General features: G+C 40.7%; 1 protein-coding gene across 1 annotated transcript in view; it reads left to right on the top strand.

Annotated features, from left to right (window-relative positions):
- Positions 1-10,439: 10,439 nt before the first annotated feature.
- The window catches only part of IPO7 (importin 7), a 60,585-nt gene continuing 53,925 nt past the window's right edge, over positions 10,440-17,099 (top strand). Inside the window, 1 exon segment of the mRNA XM_070763393.1 lies at positions 10,440-10,701. Coding sequence (XP_070619494.1) covers positions 10,618-10,701 — 84 coding nt within the window. The 5' untranslated portion in view covers positions 10,440-10,617.

The raw sequence follows: 17,099 nt of genomic DNA, 5'->3' as shown, positions 1-17,099 counted from the left end.
ATTGTCATGGGGTCAAATAAGCAATGAAGAAACAATATTAATAAAAATCTTAGGATACAAGCAACAAGTTACAGTCATACAGTCATACAGTCCTAAGTGGGAGGAAAAGGATGATTAATATAATATAATATGGCTATAGTATAAACTTTCTTCTTATATGATGTCCATCCATTGTTTTTTTTAATTTATTAATTAGATTTGTATGCCACCCTTCTCCAAAGACTCGGGGGCGGCTAACAGCATATAATATAACAATAATGTATAGTACAACAGCAAATCTAATTAAATTTAAAATTAAAATCTAAAAATCCAATATTTAAAAACAAGTCCATTGTTTTTTGAAGGGGACCTTGACATCTTCAAATATAAAACAGAGCAAACACGGCTGCAGGTAGTCCTTGACTTACGATCACAACCGAGCCCAAAAATTCTGTTGTTAAGTGAGACATTTGTTGCGTTTTGTCCCATTTTACACACACTTTCTTGCCACAGTTGTTAAGTGAATCGCTGCAGTTGATAAGTTAGTGCTGTGGTTGTGAATCTGTCTTCCCCTTTGATTTTGCTTGTCAGAAGGTGACGAAAAGTGATCACATGACCTTGGGAACGAGCAACGATCATAAGTATGAGATAGTTGCCAAGTGTCTGAATTTTGATCACATGATTATGCGAAAGCTCTCTACATGGTGCTACCTTTGAAGAGTGTTTGGAAACTTCAGATCATACAAAATTCAGCCGCGCAAACGGTTTTGGATCTTCCAAGACATGCCCATATCTCGTCATCACTCCACAGACTGCATTGGCTGCCGATCTGTTTCCCGACACAATTCAAAATGTTAGTTATGACCTATAAAGCCCTACATGGCATAGGACCATTTGCTATCTCTGAGACCGCCTTCTACCACACGAATCCCAGCGACCGGTGAGGTCCCACAGAGTTGGTCTCCTTAGAGTCCCATCAACCAAACAATGTCGGCTGGCGGGACCTAGGGGAAGAGCCTTCTCTGTAGGGGTCCCAGCCCTCTGAAATCAGCTCCCCCCTGGAGATTCGCACTGCCCCCACCCTCCTTGCCTTCCAAAAGAGCTTAAAAACTCATCTTTGTCACCAGGCCTGGGGACATTAGATCTTCCCCCTGACCAACTAATGTTTTTAGTGTGATTTATTGAATAAATGCTAATGAAAGTTTTTAAAGTTAGAATTTTTTTTAAAAAAGTTTATTAATTGGATTAATTGTATTGTGTCTTTGTATATGCTGTGAGCTGCCTCGTAGAGGGACAGCATACAAATCCAATGAAATAAATAATAAATAAATAAATAATAAAGCTAAAGGTTGTAAGTGTGAAAAACAGTTCTAAGTCACTTTTAATGATCACTAAATGAACTGTTGTAAATTGAGGACTACCTGTATTTAGTACAACTGTAGATTGGCTCACAGGCGTCTGGAACTGCTATCATGACATTTTCTTATGCTGAAAGGAAACTAGAAAATTAAATTTAAAATACCCTGGCAATAATAACACAGGTCTACAAAAATATTTTTATAATCATCACAGTTGACCTTGTACTTTTCTGAATCATTTTTTGTTCTGATTTCAAAAATTTATATAGTTTTTCTGAAGCAGGTATAATTTCCACGGAGCAGCATCATTTTTATAAGATATAGGAAATATACTGGCGGCATTAAGAAAACACTAATCTACATATCAGAAATAAGGTAATAACAAAAATACTTCTATATCAGATACTTTATGTGATAGAGCAAAATTAAGCATATCTTTGGAATCAGCACATCAAACTCCATAAAACAGATACTGTACATTACTTTTGCTGATTATTTTTTTGTGTTGACCAGTGTAATTATGTAGCATGACTTCATTTCAGATCCAATTTATTTATTTTATATTGCTAACCTATCTTTCATGACTCTGGACAGCTTATAATAAAATTGATGAAATTCATCTAATGCAAAACAAAAACACACAGCAGTTAGGAATCATGAAAAATCCCATTAACACAACTAGGAAACAGGCTCTTGGTGGTGGGTGGGAGACTTGAGTAGAAAAGCTTCATTTAGTACTGTCTCAAGAAAACCAGAACAGGATATACAGTATATCCTGTACTGTATATGACTTGGTGACTGATGCAATATTTGTGGGTGTTGTGCAACCTAATAAAAGGCCACTGACTTTCAACACGGAAAAAGCAACATCAACTGTCAACTTCTGTTTGATGCAAAATACTCTTCTCCGACTTGGTGCCTCTAGCTGCAGACTAGACTAGAGCCTCCATAATCCAATGTCTGTAACATAAAACAGCCTGGGTGAGGTTATTCTTGAGAATGCAAAGTACATTTAAAACTTTGCAAAAGGTTGGAAGGATATAATAATAATAATAATTATTATTATTATTATTATTATTATTATTATTATTATTATTTATTAGATTTGTATGCCGCCCCTCTCCATAGACTCGGGGCGGCTCACAGCAATAATAAAAACAACGTACAACAAATCTAATATTTAAAAATATCTAAAAAACCCTTATTTAAAAAGCAAGACATACACACAGACATACCATGCATAAACTATATAGGCCTGGGGGAGATGTCTCAATTCCCCCATGCCTGACGGCAGAGGTGAGTTTTAAGGAGTTTACGAAAGGCAAGGAGGGTGGGGGCAATCCTAATCTCTGGGGGGAGCTGGTTCCAGAGGGTCGGGGCCACCACAGAGAAGGCTCTTCCCCTGGGTCCCGCCAGACGACATTGTTTAATCGACAGGACCTGGAGAAGGCCAACTCTGTGGGACCTAACTGGTCGCTGGGATTCATGCGGCAGAAGGCGGTCCCGGAGATATTCTGGTCCGATGCCATGAAGGGCTTTATAGGTCATAACCAACACTTTGAATTGTGACCGGAAACTGATCGGCAACCAATGCAGATTGCAGAGTGTTGGTGTGACATGGGCATACAGTGATCCCTCAATTAGCACGGTCTCGATTAGTGCGAAACGCTGCAACGCGGTTTTTCAAAAAATATTAATTAAAAAATACTCCACGGTTTTTTTGCTATACCACGGTTTTCCCCACCCGATGACGTCATACGTCATCACCAAGAGTCACTTCTCTGTCTCTTTCTCTTTCTTTCCTGTCACTATGCTTCAATCATTTTCTCATTTCTCTTTTTTCTCCCCTTTTTTCTATCATTTCTCTCTCTCTCTTCCTCCCTTCTCTCTCCCCCCCTCCACTTGCCCACGAGAAGAAAAAAAGCAACCTCTGCCGGGCAGCTCCCCTTGTGCCCCCGCTTTGTGCCTGCCTCTTTTGGGGATTTCTTTTTCTTTTCTTTTTTGCGCTGGCAGCGGGAGCTGTTGGGGAGGGCTCTGCCGGGAAGGCCTCTCAGCTGCAGAGCCGAATGGGGGCGGAGGCAACAGCGGAGCCCGGCGCTGGGGCCATGCGAGGCTGTTCATCCAGGGGGGCGTGGACTGGCAAGTCGCCCTCCTTTCTCTCTCTTTCTCAAGATCGCTTGCCGCTTGCCGCTTGCCTATTGCAGCGAAGGAGGCGAAGCAAGGCTCCAAGCTGCAAAGCGGCAAGCGGCAAGCGATCTTGGAGTTTCCCCTTTGCCTGGGCAGCAGGAAGACCAAGGGAAGGTTCCTTCAGCCGCCCAACACCTGATCCGCTCCGCAGCGCGGCAGCAGCGAGGAGCCGAAGATGGGGTTTCCCCTTTGCCTTTACCCCATCTTCGGCTCCTCGCTGCTTCCACGCTGCGGAGCAGATCAGCTGTTGGGCGGCTGAAGGAATCTTCCCTTGGTCTTCCCCGCCGCCCACACGCAAACTCCACCATCTGCGCATGTGCGGCCATGAAAAAAATGGCGCACATGCGCAGATGGTGGTTTTTACTTCCGCATCCAGTATAACGCGGAAATCGGTTAGCGCGGGAGGTCTTGGAACGTAACCCCCGCGCTAACCGAGAGATCACTGTATTTGGGAAAGCCCATGATTGCTCTCGCAGCTGCATTCTGCACAATCTGAAGTTTCCAAACACTTTTCAAAGGTAGCCCCATGTAGAGAGCGTTACAGTAGTCGAACCTCGAGGTGATGACGACATGAGTGACTGTGAGCAGTGATTTCCGGTCCAGGTAGGGCTGCAACTGGTGCACCAGGTGAACCTGGGCAAACGCCCCCCTCGCCACAGCTGAAAGATGGTTCTCTAATGTAAGCTGTGGATCGAGGAGGACGCCCGAGTTGCAGACCCTCTTTGAGGGGGTCAATAATTCCCCCCCCACAGGGTAATGGACGGACAGATGGAATTGTCCTTGGGAGGCAAAACCCACAGCCACTCCATCTTATCAGGGTTGAGTTTGAGTCTGTTGACACCCATCCAGATCCTAACAGCCTCCAGGCACCGGCACATCACTTCCACTGCTTCGTTGACAGGACATGGGGTGGAGATGTACAACTGGGTGTCATCAGCATACTGATGATACCTCACCCCATGCCCTTGGATGATCTCACCCAGCGGTTTCATGTAGATATTAAATAGCAGGGGGGAGAGGACCGACCCCTGAGGCACCCACAAGGGAGAAGCCTAGAGGTTGACCTCTGACCCCCCACTAACACCGACTGCGACTGACTGGAGAGAGGATTGTTGCTTTCTATGTTCATCAGAGAAAAACAAAGAGCTAGCAAACTAGTTCCCCCCTCAGTGTAAAACTCCCCAAAATAATGAAGATTTCCATAAGAAAAGTTAGATTTAGTTTTGGTCCAAAAGTTGCTACTAAGCGTCACTTCTGATTAACGTGAGAAAGCTTATTGTCTAAACCAGCATTTCCCAACTAGTGTGCCGCGAGACACAGCCAGGTGTGCCGCCAAGCTCCTAGGGAAAAAGGAGAGCTTAAGGAGAGCCCTGCCCAGCTGGAGATTCCCTGGCAGCACCAGGTAGAAGCTGGCAATGCAGCACCCTTTTCCAGTGCCGCGCAAGGAGCTGGGCGTTGGAGTTTGGGGTGGGGAGCGATGAAAGTGCGGAGACTGGCGCCGCGGCTGCCCCCACCCCCCAGTGCCTCAGTTCCCCTCGCGCCCCTGGCTTCTCGCCGCTGACGCCCGCCCTCCCGCCCTCCCGCTCGATCTGCCCCTTTCTCCAGCTCCTCCGGCGAGCGCTCAGAGAAAACCTTCTCACAGCGGAGGTCGGAGAAGGTTCTTTGGAACGTCGGGGGTGCGTGCGCGCGCGCGCCCTATCCCCCAGCCAGCCTACTCGGAAAAGCTTTGCCGGCTTCCGCAGAGAAGGAAGAGAGAGAACAAGAGAGAGAAAGAAAGGAAGAGAGAGAAAGAGATAGCAAGAGAGACAGAATGAGAGAGAGAGAGAAAGAGAAAGAAAGAAAGAGACAGCAAGAGGGGGGAAGGAGGGAGAGAGAAAGAGCAAAAGAGAGGAAGGAAGAGAGAAAGAAAGAGATAGCAAGAGAGACAGAATGAGAGAGAGAAAGAAAGGAAAGAAAGAAAGAAAGACAGCAAGAGGGGAGAAGGAGGGAGAGAGAAAGAGCAAAAGAGAGAGGAAGGAAGGGAGAAAGAAAGGGATGGAGAGAGAGAGAAAGAGGGAGGGAGAGAAAGAGGGAGGGAGAGAGAAATAGGGCGAAAGGGAGAAAGAGAGATTTTTTTTGTCCAAACTTTTTTGCGCCCCCCCCTCAATGTTCCCCAGGATTTTGAAAATGTGAATAATGTGCCGCGGCTCAAAAAAGGTTGGGAAACACTGGTCTAAACTTTGTGACTTTCTGGGTTCAGAAACTCAATTAACTCAGACTTGATTAGGACTTGTATAAGAGACTTCCAGGCCTGCCTGGGAACTGCAAAACATGCCATGAGTCATTGCTAAATTATGTTTACATTGTCACCAAGAAGCCTGCATTAATGTATCTGTGAAATCACCAGGTGCTAAGCCCTAAAAGGAGTGTTTACCTTTTATGAAGACGGTAAGTATATGTGATGTTGCTAAAGGAGTTATAGGCTTAGTCCAGATACTTTAAATTCCATTTCCAATTTTGACAATGCTCTTCTATTGACTTTCAGCAATTCTTTAGCACGTTGATCTTTATTTCACTTTATTTTAATTTTATTTGATTATAAAACTAAAGATGCAATGTTCCCAGATAGATTTAAATTCTCTATTTTTACATATTATCTTTCTATATATTACTTCGTGTCTATTCTCCTCCATGTGTATTGTGTATTGGACAAATGAATAAATAAATAAATACCTTAGTTAAATTTCTATAAGCTGTTTACAGGAATGACACATAAATGAGTCTGTGTTGTCTTCTAGTTGATTGGAATACCAGAAGTGACAATTGGTTAGGACTTAGATCTGCAAGTTAACTGCAACATTATAATTCAAAGCAGAGAATTGAGTGTCTTTCTCAAACATAAATAAGTCAAAATTATAATTTGAGTTGTCTAATTTTTCAGCAATCTGATGAACAAAAAATATACCGGTAAGCTGAAGATTAAAAAAAAAAGGGAACAAAAAATGGTGACTCTCCTACTGCTTCTCATATAACCATTGCTGCCAATTATTTTCAAATAAGATGTCTTAGGTGTTTAAAATGATCTATCATGTTAGCATGCCAGAGTATTGGTGCATAGAAAAAATAGGGTAGATAATAAACCTTCATTCTTAAAAAAAAAAATTGCCCTCTTTTCATTGATGTTGGTAGAAAATAAGGATGGCATTGGGAATATATAAATAGACAATTGCATAATTTGAAGAAAAACAGGAACCAATACTTTCTTATATACATACTACATTTATTAATTTTGCATGCATGTGCATAACTATGTATGAGAAAAAGAGTGGCATCTATGGTTGAAGGAAAATCCAAGATAGTGTAGTTTGGTACATTATGACAGATTTATACTAGAGAGACCCAAGACCAAGTTTTCATTTTAGTTTCGAGTTTGCTAGCTAAGGTTTGGGCTAGACCAAGTTTCAACGCAGCCCAATTCACAGAGTTTTGATTTGGCATTGGAGTGAAGAGAAACCCATAAAAACTGTCATGGAAGGGCAGGAAAGGCAGGAGAGACATGTAAAATAATATTGTGCTGGAAGATAGCTTTTTTCAACTGATAATTTACTTCTAACTATAACATTTTCTAACAATGTAAATGAGGCTTAGATGATCAAAATAATAGTATAGAAATAGAGGAATTAAAGCCCAAGCAATCAGTCAGTTTCTTTAATCACATCATGTAACTATTTGCTGTTCTGAGTATTCAAAACTTATAAAATGTTTCCAATAAAAAGAAAGAACAGCAAATGAAAATGTTGTTTTGCATATTTTTAGTTAAATCAAATGCCTGTTAATTTAAAATTAAGAGACATTAAAATTGGTGTGCATTCTGTATAACAGCCAAATCTAAATACTGTATACTGGTAATTCTTTAACACTTAAATCCTAAGAACCATTTTTTGATATTTTAGCATTGCACAGACATATTACAATTTATTTATTGCAAGCTGACACTAATTTTAATCATTATCAATTTGAAGTTGCCAGCTTTGTTGGGAATTTAGCTCCCATAATCTTCCAAATCCTGGGAATTATGAAGCTGAAGCTCTACATTTATGGACTGCATTGGTTGTATTAAAATGTGATAAACAAAGAAATTAAACTGCATAAATCGATAAAGCATAAGGTATCATTATGTCAAAGATCATTTATAATTTTAAACATACAGTATAAGGTTTTACATTTTTAACAGTAATAGTTGTGGTAAGAATAAAAGGATTTATTAAGTATTAAAAGTACAATAACTATAACTACATTACATTTATATCTTATCTTATATAGAGGACTACAGAGAAAGTTAAAGAACTGACAATATCTGTCTTCTCTAGTGTCATCATATTATATTTTCCTTTTTCGTTAGAATCCTAGATTAGGGAAGGACCAGAGAAATCCTTAGTCAAGGGATGTCAAATTCAATTTTATTGGAGGCCGCATCACGGTTATATTTCATGGGGGGTGGGGTGGGGTGGGGAGGGCATTGCCAGCTTGACGTCATTCCTGTGGGAGATGCCTGTGGTGGCTCGAGCACTCTGCCAGTGAAACCAGCTTCCAAGCTCCATTTTTAGCTGCGACGGCCTCCTGCAACTCTCTGCCAGGAGTTCCACTTTTGCTGGCAGAGGTACCGTGGGCCAGTCCTTTGCTGTTTCCAGGGCAGCCCTGTGGGCCAGATCTAAATACTCCATGGGCTGCATCTGGCCCCCAGGCCTTGAGTTTAATACTTCTACTCTAGTCCAACACATAGCTTATTTCAAGTCCACCACAATATCTCTGATAGATGAACACCTAACTCCATGAAGGTGAACTTATGGCACATGTGCCATGGGTGTCACGCTGCTCTCTCTGTGGGCACCCGAGCCATCGTCCAATTCAGCTCCGACATGCACGTGCGTGCACCTTCCGCCAACCTGCCAGTTGTCGGGTCTTTGCCATGCATGTGTTGGAGTGTGTGTCATGCATGCATAGAGGTGGGGCTAAATGTGCCTTTTCCGGGGCGGGGCGCATGCATGGGGGCCACACACACATTGCATTTTGGGGGTTTGAGCGCACATGTGTGCACATTCGCATACACACGTTTTGGCCACTCAGTCTGGAAAAGGTTAGCCATCACTGACCTAGCCTGTTTTGGCAATCTCTAATAAAGGAGAACTCACCATATAATGCGGTGCCTATTCCATTAATTGACAATTAATATAATCAGGAAGTTATTTCTGGTGGATAGCATAAACTACCATCTCCTTTATGAAAGTTCTTCAAATATTTAGAAATTAATTTTATGTCACTCCTTCGTATATACTAAACATAACCATGTCCTTTAACTATTCTTCATAAGACCTGGTGTCCAAATCTTTTCAATATTGGTAGCTTTCCTTTAAATTCAATCCAGAACATCATTCACTTTTCTGAACTGCATAGAACTGGAATGTTATTCCAAATTAAGTCTGATCAGTGCAGAATAGAGAACACTTCTTTTCTGTGCTCACATTAAACGTTTATTTCTTTAGTAGCTGTATCACATGGAAAGCTGGTATTTAAATTACTAAGCCATACTGTATTTGTGCCTTACATTTTTCATACTTTCTCTCCATTAAAATTAATTTCATTCATTTCAACCTGTTGCTCAAACCCATTTAATGTTGAATCTTCTTTCACCTAAAGTATTAGTAACCACCCTTACCATCCAGTTGCGTCATTTGTACATGTTTTTCCTTTTTAATTGAAATTGAACAAATAAGGAGTATTGAACAGATCCATTATTACATATATGGTTTGGATCTGCAGCCCAACAGGACCATCACAGACTTCAGGGCATAATCAGAACGGCAGAAAAAACAATCGTTGCCAACCTGCCTTCCATTGAGGAGCTCTTTACTGCAAAAAGAGGGCGGGGAAAATATTTGCTGACCCCTCACATCCTGGACATAAATTGTTTCAACTCCTACCCTCAAAATGTTGCACACCAAGACAACTAGACATAAGAACAGTCCCCCCCCCAAACACCATCATTCTGCTAAACAAATAATTCCCTCAAAACTGTCAAACTATTTACAAGTCTGCACTACAATTTCTACTAGTTTTTTCTCCTCATTCCTATCATCCATTTCCTCCAGCTTATGACTGTAACTTGTTGCTTATATCCTTAAGATTTTTATTAATATTGTTTTCCGATTGCTTATTTGACCCCTATGACAATCATGAAGTCTTGTACCTCATGATTCTTGACAAATGTACCTTTTATTTTCTGTACACTGAGAGCATAAATTCCTTGTGTATCCAATCACACTTGGCCAATAAAGAATTCTATTCTATCCTATTCATTTGAGGGGACAGTCTCATTATTTAATTCAAACTTACAGAATAGGAAACAATTGGAGGGGTGACAATCTCTCGACTTTTCCCTTAGATATTTCGCCCCCCCACCCCCAGTCTTGTGAGAAAAAATGGAAACTGTGCTTCCTATGCGATCAGTGAGAATAAGATTGTTCCAGATATGTGAATGTTTGTTGATTGTTTATTTTATTTATTTATTTGTCAACCATGTATAGGATAGTAGCAGTTAGTATAAACGTAAGTAAAAAGTAACGATGAAAAAGGACAATAGGACAGGGACGGAAGGTGCAGTGGTGCGCTTATGCACGCTCCTTTTTTCGTTGTTGTGATTTATTTCTCGCCGCCCCCCCCCCCCCCCGCCTGAATAGTGTAGCCAATTTGTAGTCGGTGGCGACGGAACCTTCTCGCCCTCCCTCCCTGCCTGAGCCCACCTCCGTCCTATCTCACACAGGGCTCCAAAAGGAGGAGGGAAGGGGAATGGCATTTGAGGCCGCTTTCATCCTCTCCCGCCTTCCAGGAGGACTACAATTCCCGTGATGCCTGTCAAAGGCGGCAAGAGCCGAGCGGAAGGCGTCGGCCCTCGCAGAGGCGGCGAGTAGCTCTATCCGGGGCCTTGGCGCTTCTCTCCCTCCTTTCGCGCCGCCGGCTGCCGCTTGTAGAGCGGCGGGTCCATGTGCGCATCGAACGGCGCTGCCGCCCTAGATCTCTCCTCCACGTTGCCCGTCTCGGCCTCGACCGCCCGGCCATGGACCCCAACACCATCATCGAGGCCCTGCGGGGCACCATGGACTCCACGCTGCGGGAGGCCGCCGAGAGGCAGCTGAACGAGGTGAGAAGGCGGCGGCGGCGGCGCGGCCCGGCCTGGGAGCGCGGCATACAGCAGGAGCGGTCCCGGCGACAAGGCCGGCGGGGGGTGGCTGGATGTGTGTGGGGGTGGTGGGGGTGCGAATCGGGGACATGAATTGGACCCAGGCTCGGGCGGGAGAAAAAGAGAGAAATCGGGCGTGCGGATCTCGAATGGTCTCCCCTGCAGTAGAGTTGGGGAGGGAAGGTAGGAGGAGAAGCGGGTCCGAACAAGCGAGGCGGATCGCTCGGCAGCACCCGGGAGGTCACCTCCGATCCAGAGGGGAAAGGAGCCCGAAGCCTCCAGGCTTGAAAACTTGGGCCAGGTTGTCGCCGGTCGCCTCGCTATTGACGCACGTGCACACGCACCTGGAGGGTGAAGGGAGAGAGGGAGGCCCAGGCGCGGGGCCTGACGGAGCCGCCTTTCCTTTCCCAGAGTGAAACGTGGGCAGGAAGAGGAAAGGATAGGAGGCGGCGGCAGCGGCGAGAGCGTGGACTGAGCGAAGGAGCCCAGGCCGTGTGGCGAAACGCGGTTTTTAGAGGCGGGAGGGGAAAGGAGGCCTCTCAAAATGTCAGGCCCCTTTCCCGCTCCCTCAAGCATTGTCTTCGGGGGGCACGTGGCGGCTCCGTCCTCAGCTGAGGAAGCTCGTCGAGTGCCCGGCCCTTGCCCGCCTTGTGGGCTTGCTCGTGATAGCGAGAGAAAAAAAAATTCAAACGGGTCTTTCCTGAAACTGACGGGCAGGAGAATTCTAGTGCAAGAGAACTGAGGGTGTCCTCCTTCCTTATATGGACGCAAACTTGTCTGTTTTAAGGTTAAATTTAGCGGCGGGAAGAAAAAAAAAGAAGAAGACAGACGGCTGCCGAAGACACCTTTCAGAATGAAATAGCCCGTATTTCGTTTTCACGGACGCAAAACTTTGATTTTATTTATAAACGTGCGGGTTCGTGAGGCGAAAAGTGCGTTTAAACCCGACTTGGTATAGTTTCGCAGTGTTGTGCCCCAAGTTTTCAATTAAAAAATTGAAATGGAACAAGCAAATTGGGAAACAGATTTTGAAAACAACATATCTCGTGGAAAATAGTCTGAATGTCATATTAAAAAACTGGCGTCCTGTTTTTAAACCGTGTTTGTTTTTCAACATTTTGCAGTCCTGAAGCAGCCAGGCAACATGCAACTTACAGCATGATTATGATTCAATGGAAAGCCCCACAAGTATGAAGAATCAATGTGTATTTGGTATAAGTGCACTGAATGAAATGCCTAGCTTTCGTTAAATAATTATATCCCAGGCCTTTTTTTTTTTGCTGTTTTCTAATCTGAATTTTTCAACTTGTAATTATAGCCAGGATATTTAAGCTATCCAAAATGGATACTTTATTATTTCAATTTATGGCCACCCATTCAAGATGACTCTGGGAGTCTAAATGTGTTAAAAGTATAAAAGCATAAAAACAAATAACACACAAGAAACACCCGGCCAGGGTCAAAATAGGAAAAACCTTCACCCAAGTATGAAGGGCCTTACAAATCCTGTTTATTACCCAAATTATGTGTAATTATTATACTGCATGGAGATCTTTGAGTGGTAGGCAGTCCTGGGGGTGGTTGGTGGCTTGAACATGTTCCCCCCACCTTTTAAAAATTGCTTTTAATTCTGTTTTTAAATCTTTCTAATGCTGTTTTTTTCATATGTTTTTTAGCTTTCATTTGTAAACTATCCAGTCACTCAGATGGACAGTGTATAGATTTATAAAATAAATTATAGGAATGTTGCTGCTAAATTTGATCAGATTAAGTCAAGTGAACTGTCTTTCATATGCATTTTGATGTATGAATAATGTTTTGACTTTGGTGTGAATGATTGAAGCTTGAAGTAAAGTTGGTGTTGACAATGTTTTATTAATTGCAGCTTATCTTAAGTAGCAAATAATAGGAAGGTCCACTGTGGCTCTTAGATAATTTGCTATGGTTCTCATGGTTTAGAATAAATTAAGGTATTTTGTCTATGAAATAGATAATCACTGTGCTTGTTACTTCTGGAAACAGAAATTTGGAAGGATCACAACATCTCAGGGAGTTAACTTAGCTAAGAATTGTTTTTTGACTTCTGGAAATGAATTAAGTGAAGAATACAAAGGAGATATATTAATTTTAAAAATCTGGAAAAGATCCTGAATTTGACAACTGGTGTCATGAAGTCTGTGGTGCTTAAAGTGAAGAAAGTTTAAAATATATGTTAAAATAGTTCACGGAAACCATATTTTGTGGCCCAAAACCTATCTTCTTTATTTAGTCTGAGTAAAATATACTGAGTTGTACTTGTACAACTCATGTACAAGTGTGTACTAATGTTTTTTTTATTAAAACATTCTATATATCAAAGCTCCATGATATTAATTACAGATTATCATCATTCTTAGCATAAATACCACAAAAGGTACAGCTTTAATTTTCATGAAAAAATCTGATAAAGAAGTAGCATTGTTACACCAGAAATATTGAGATAATTTGTATATTGGGATATTGTGAAAATGAGAATTGCCTTAATTAAACAACATGCTGGATTGCCATTTGACTCCTATTTGCCTAAGCAGCTAAAATTGTCTAAGCTTTTGTTTAATGTAGGGAAACTTGTGGTCCTCCACATCTTAATGAACTGCCAAGTTCCAATTTCTCTTATTGTAGGCCAAAATTGCTGTGGCTTATAGGACTTACATTTCAGCAACATTTGAGAGGCAACAGGTTTCCCTATTTTCTAAAATATTTGAATCTGAAGTTTTGATTTATTTGTCTCCTAATAGTTTGAACCAAACTATTAACAGAACAAAGCATGCCATGTGATTATGTCTTCTTCAGAGAAAGCCAAGCCAAACTTCCTGTTTGGACCTAATGTCACATAACTAGTGGATGAAACTTTCATGTGCACAAGTGATTGATAAGTGCATTCTCATTCATGAATAAGTCAAAAGTTTTTACAATTCTGGTTTGTAATGTTTAACAGATATGACTAATGCTTTGTACTTTCTTCAGTGAAATATTCTACATGTTCCCCCCAAAATAAGACTCTGCTTTATATTTTTTTGAACCATGAAATAAGCACTTGGCCTTATTGCCCTGTACTCAAAAGCCCAATTGGCTTATTATCAGGGGATGTCTTATTTGGGGAGGGTGGGGGAACAGAGAATTAGGTTATATACTTTTTCATACCTGGTATCCTGTTTATTAAGAAAGCATATTGTGTGAAGCACTTCCATTAAACCAAACAGCAAATGTTTACTTCGTGAACAATTGTATGAGCTTTTTGTATAATGATGGAAACGTCCTTCAATAAGTCCTTCAAATATTCTGCTCAGAACTCTTATATGCCAGTGGCATCAAAAAGATACCGTAGATAAGGTAGTATCTTTCTTTGTCAAAGATTTACTAACAAGTTATCTGTGATTAACATTTTACTGTACGTCTTCAATAGAGGGAGCCTATGAAAATTTGCTTCTCTTGATTCTTATTTTTTTAATAGTGTGTGCGTGTGCGTGTATTATTTATTCATATTTTATTGTGCTATTATAAAAACAAGACTTCACCAACCTAGTACTTTGTTCACTGATGCACCTGGAGAAGGATGGAAAAAGCTTATCTTTGCAACAATGATATTTTAGTGCTATTTTTGAAGTGTTTAGTTTATTCTTGCATGTGATAGAATTGTAATGGAGCCAGGTGGTTGCTATTCTATATTCCTATGTTAAGGGATATTATGTACTAGAAGATAGCACACAAAACAATAGTATCCTCTGATTTTTTTATTTTATACTTTATGTTCAAAAACCGAATTGGATTCAGATTTTCTTGATAAACTCCAGAAATCATTTTCTTTTTCAGTGGAAAAAAATACAGTTTCTTCCAAAATAAGACAATAAGCCCAATCGGGCTTTTGAGTGCATGGCAATAAAGCCAAGCGCTTTATTTCAGGGTTCAAAAAAAAAAAAGATAGGATCTTATTTTCCGGGAAACACTGTACTGTACTATCCTTGCTATACATACATACATGGAGATCAAGACATCCTGTAGTGACATGAGAGAAATAGCAAACTAATAGCATACATTTTAGGAAGACTTTGAACACAGATAGCTAATTGCTGTTATGATCCGAGAACACGCTGACACCAATGGGTCAGTTCCTGTCACAACCAATAGATCAACACTTGGTTGTTCTGAAAAAAGCAGACCTTTCTGAAAAAATACTAGGGTGAAAAAGAAAGAAAAGATTTTCCAACTTAATAGAATATTGGAAACACAGAATACTGGAAAGAGAGATTAGAAGGGAGCCAGATTAGGTATGGCAAAGAAGCTGGAGAGAGAAAAAAAATCACATTGAATGGGTTTCACCCATTTGGTACTGTATATATCGTAAAACAAATTATCCACTTCATCTCTACATTGATCAGTTCATTTTCTGTATAAACACAGTAGGGTGTACTAAATCTGAGATAGATTTTTTTAATTGTAAGATCCTAGTACATTTTTAATAATGGAGTAAAAAGGTTATCTGTTGCATATGAAAAAAATCCAGTTCTTTACTCCATTCTTTTATGTTTGTATTAATGTTTTGATAACAGATATTTTATAAATAATGTTTTTAGGAATTTTGGCCTTCAAAGTGCGTCCCAGGCTGAAAATCTCCGGATAAAGATGTTAGTAAATGTTCTAATTGTAAATATGGCAGTGAGTAGTAATTGACAAATGGTATTTATCTTTTAATTAAGAAATTATTAATTTTTAATATTATGTACTATCTGATATAATGTAAAAATCCCAGCATACATCCAGATTCTCCATACAGCTGTTTTAATTGGTATTGAGATCTGGATTACCTCATAGGATCAGCATAAAGAAAAAGAATTGAGATGCATATTTGTCTACCTTATTTTAACTTAATAGGAACATTAATAAACTTAGAAACAGGATATATCCGCATCTGTGTATGAGCAGTACAGTGCAAAAGAATTAGGCAATTGTGCAAAAGTAAATTAAAGATTATTTTCAGAAATAGAAATGTTAGTAGTTTGTCGATTTACAAAACAGAAAATAAATGAACAGAATTCAATATTTGATGTGTCTCCCTTGCTTTCAAAACAGCATTAATTCTTCTAGGACGCTTGCACACAATTTTTGAAGGCACTCAACAGGATTCCTTCAAGGCTGCTCCAAACAGCTTGGGAAAATAGCTACATATCTTCTGTGGATATAGGTTGCCTCAGATTCTTCTGTCTCTTCATGTAATCCCAAACAGACTAGATGATGCTGAAATTGGGGCTCTTGGAGGAGGCCAAACCATCTCTTATAGGACTTCTTGTTCTTTATGCTGAAGATAATTTTTAATGACATTGGCCATATATTTGGGGTTGTTGTCCTACTACAGACTAAATTTGAGGCCAGTCACATGTCTCCCTGATTGTATGGCATGGCAAGATGGAGATGTATCTGCCTGCATTTCTCAGCATTGATGGCAACTTTGATCCTCACCAAATCTACAACTCTATTTGCAGAAATGTAGCCCCAAACCTGTAAAAAAACCACCATGCTTCACTGTTGCCTGCAGACACTCATTTATTGCACTTTTCTTAGTCCTTTGGTGAACAAACTGCCTCCTATACCACACACATCCATCCATCCATACGCACATAGATGTCAAAATATTTAAGTGGGTAACTAGACTGACTTCTTTGTGTTGAACTTTCCTCCTCCCATGGAACAGAAATAATATAAATAGTATATGCTTTGATAGATCAAGGAAATGAATGCCTATTGACATGTTAGAGTGGAATGTTGCAATGTGATGAGTTCTACACAAAGGAAGAGATTTGTTAAGATTATGTGAACTGCATGGTCCAATTTGAATAACTCCCTTCCCTCCTTTGAGGCATACCACATTTGGGGTACGAATTGCTAAATAGATGTTTACACAGATACACCATCTTACATAAAGATGGTGAATCCATCTTTATTTTCTATATGTAATATAGTAATATGATCTCTGTTTAGAATAATAAAATCCCCATTGCACTTTTGGGTGAGCATGGTGAGGGGATGGTGCCCCTTGTTGAATGTGCCTGTTATTTTTGTATGTATGGTATGTTGTATGAAGATGGTATCTTGTATTTGGTCTGTATTGGATTTTCTGATATTAGTTATCAGTTGGGTGGTGTCTGAATTCAATTCAATAAATGATATTGCAACATAAGTAATTTCATTTAAAATGCTCACGTAATCCTGTGATTATGACAGCTATTAACTTTTGCATCCTCTTCTATAGATCAGTATGCATTAGCTTAGCACTTGATGGGTAGTAAGGGGTATGTTTCATTATCAACTGAATCTACATATAT

The sequence above is a fragment of the Erythrolamprus reginae genome, chromosome 1, assembly GCF_031021105.1.
Source record: "Erythrolamprus reginae isolate rEryReg1 chromosome 1, rEryReg1.hap1, whole genome shotgun sequence".
NCBI classification, from domain to species: Eukaryota; Metazoa; Chordata; class Lepidosauria; order Squamata; family Dipsadidae; genus Erythrolamprus; species Erythrolamprus reginae.
This window is presented reverse-complemented; position numbering and strand designations above follow the sequence as displayed.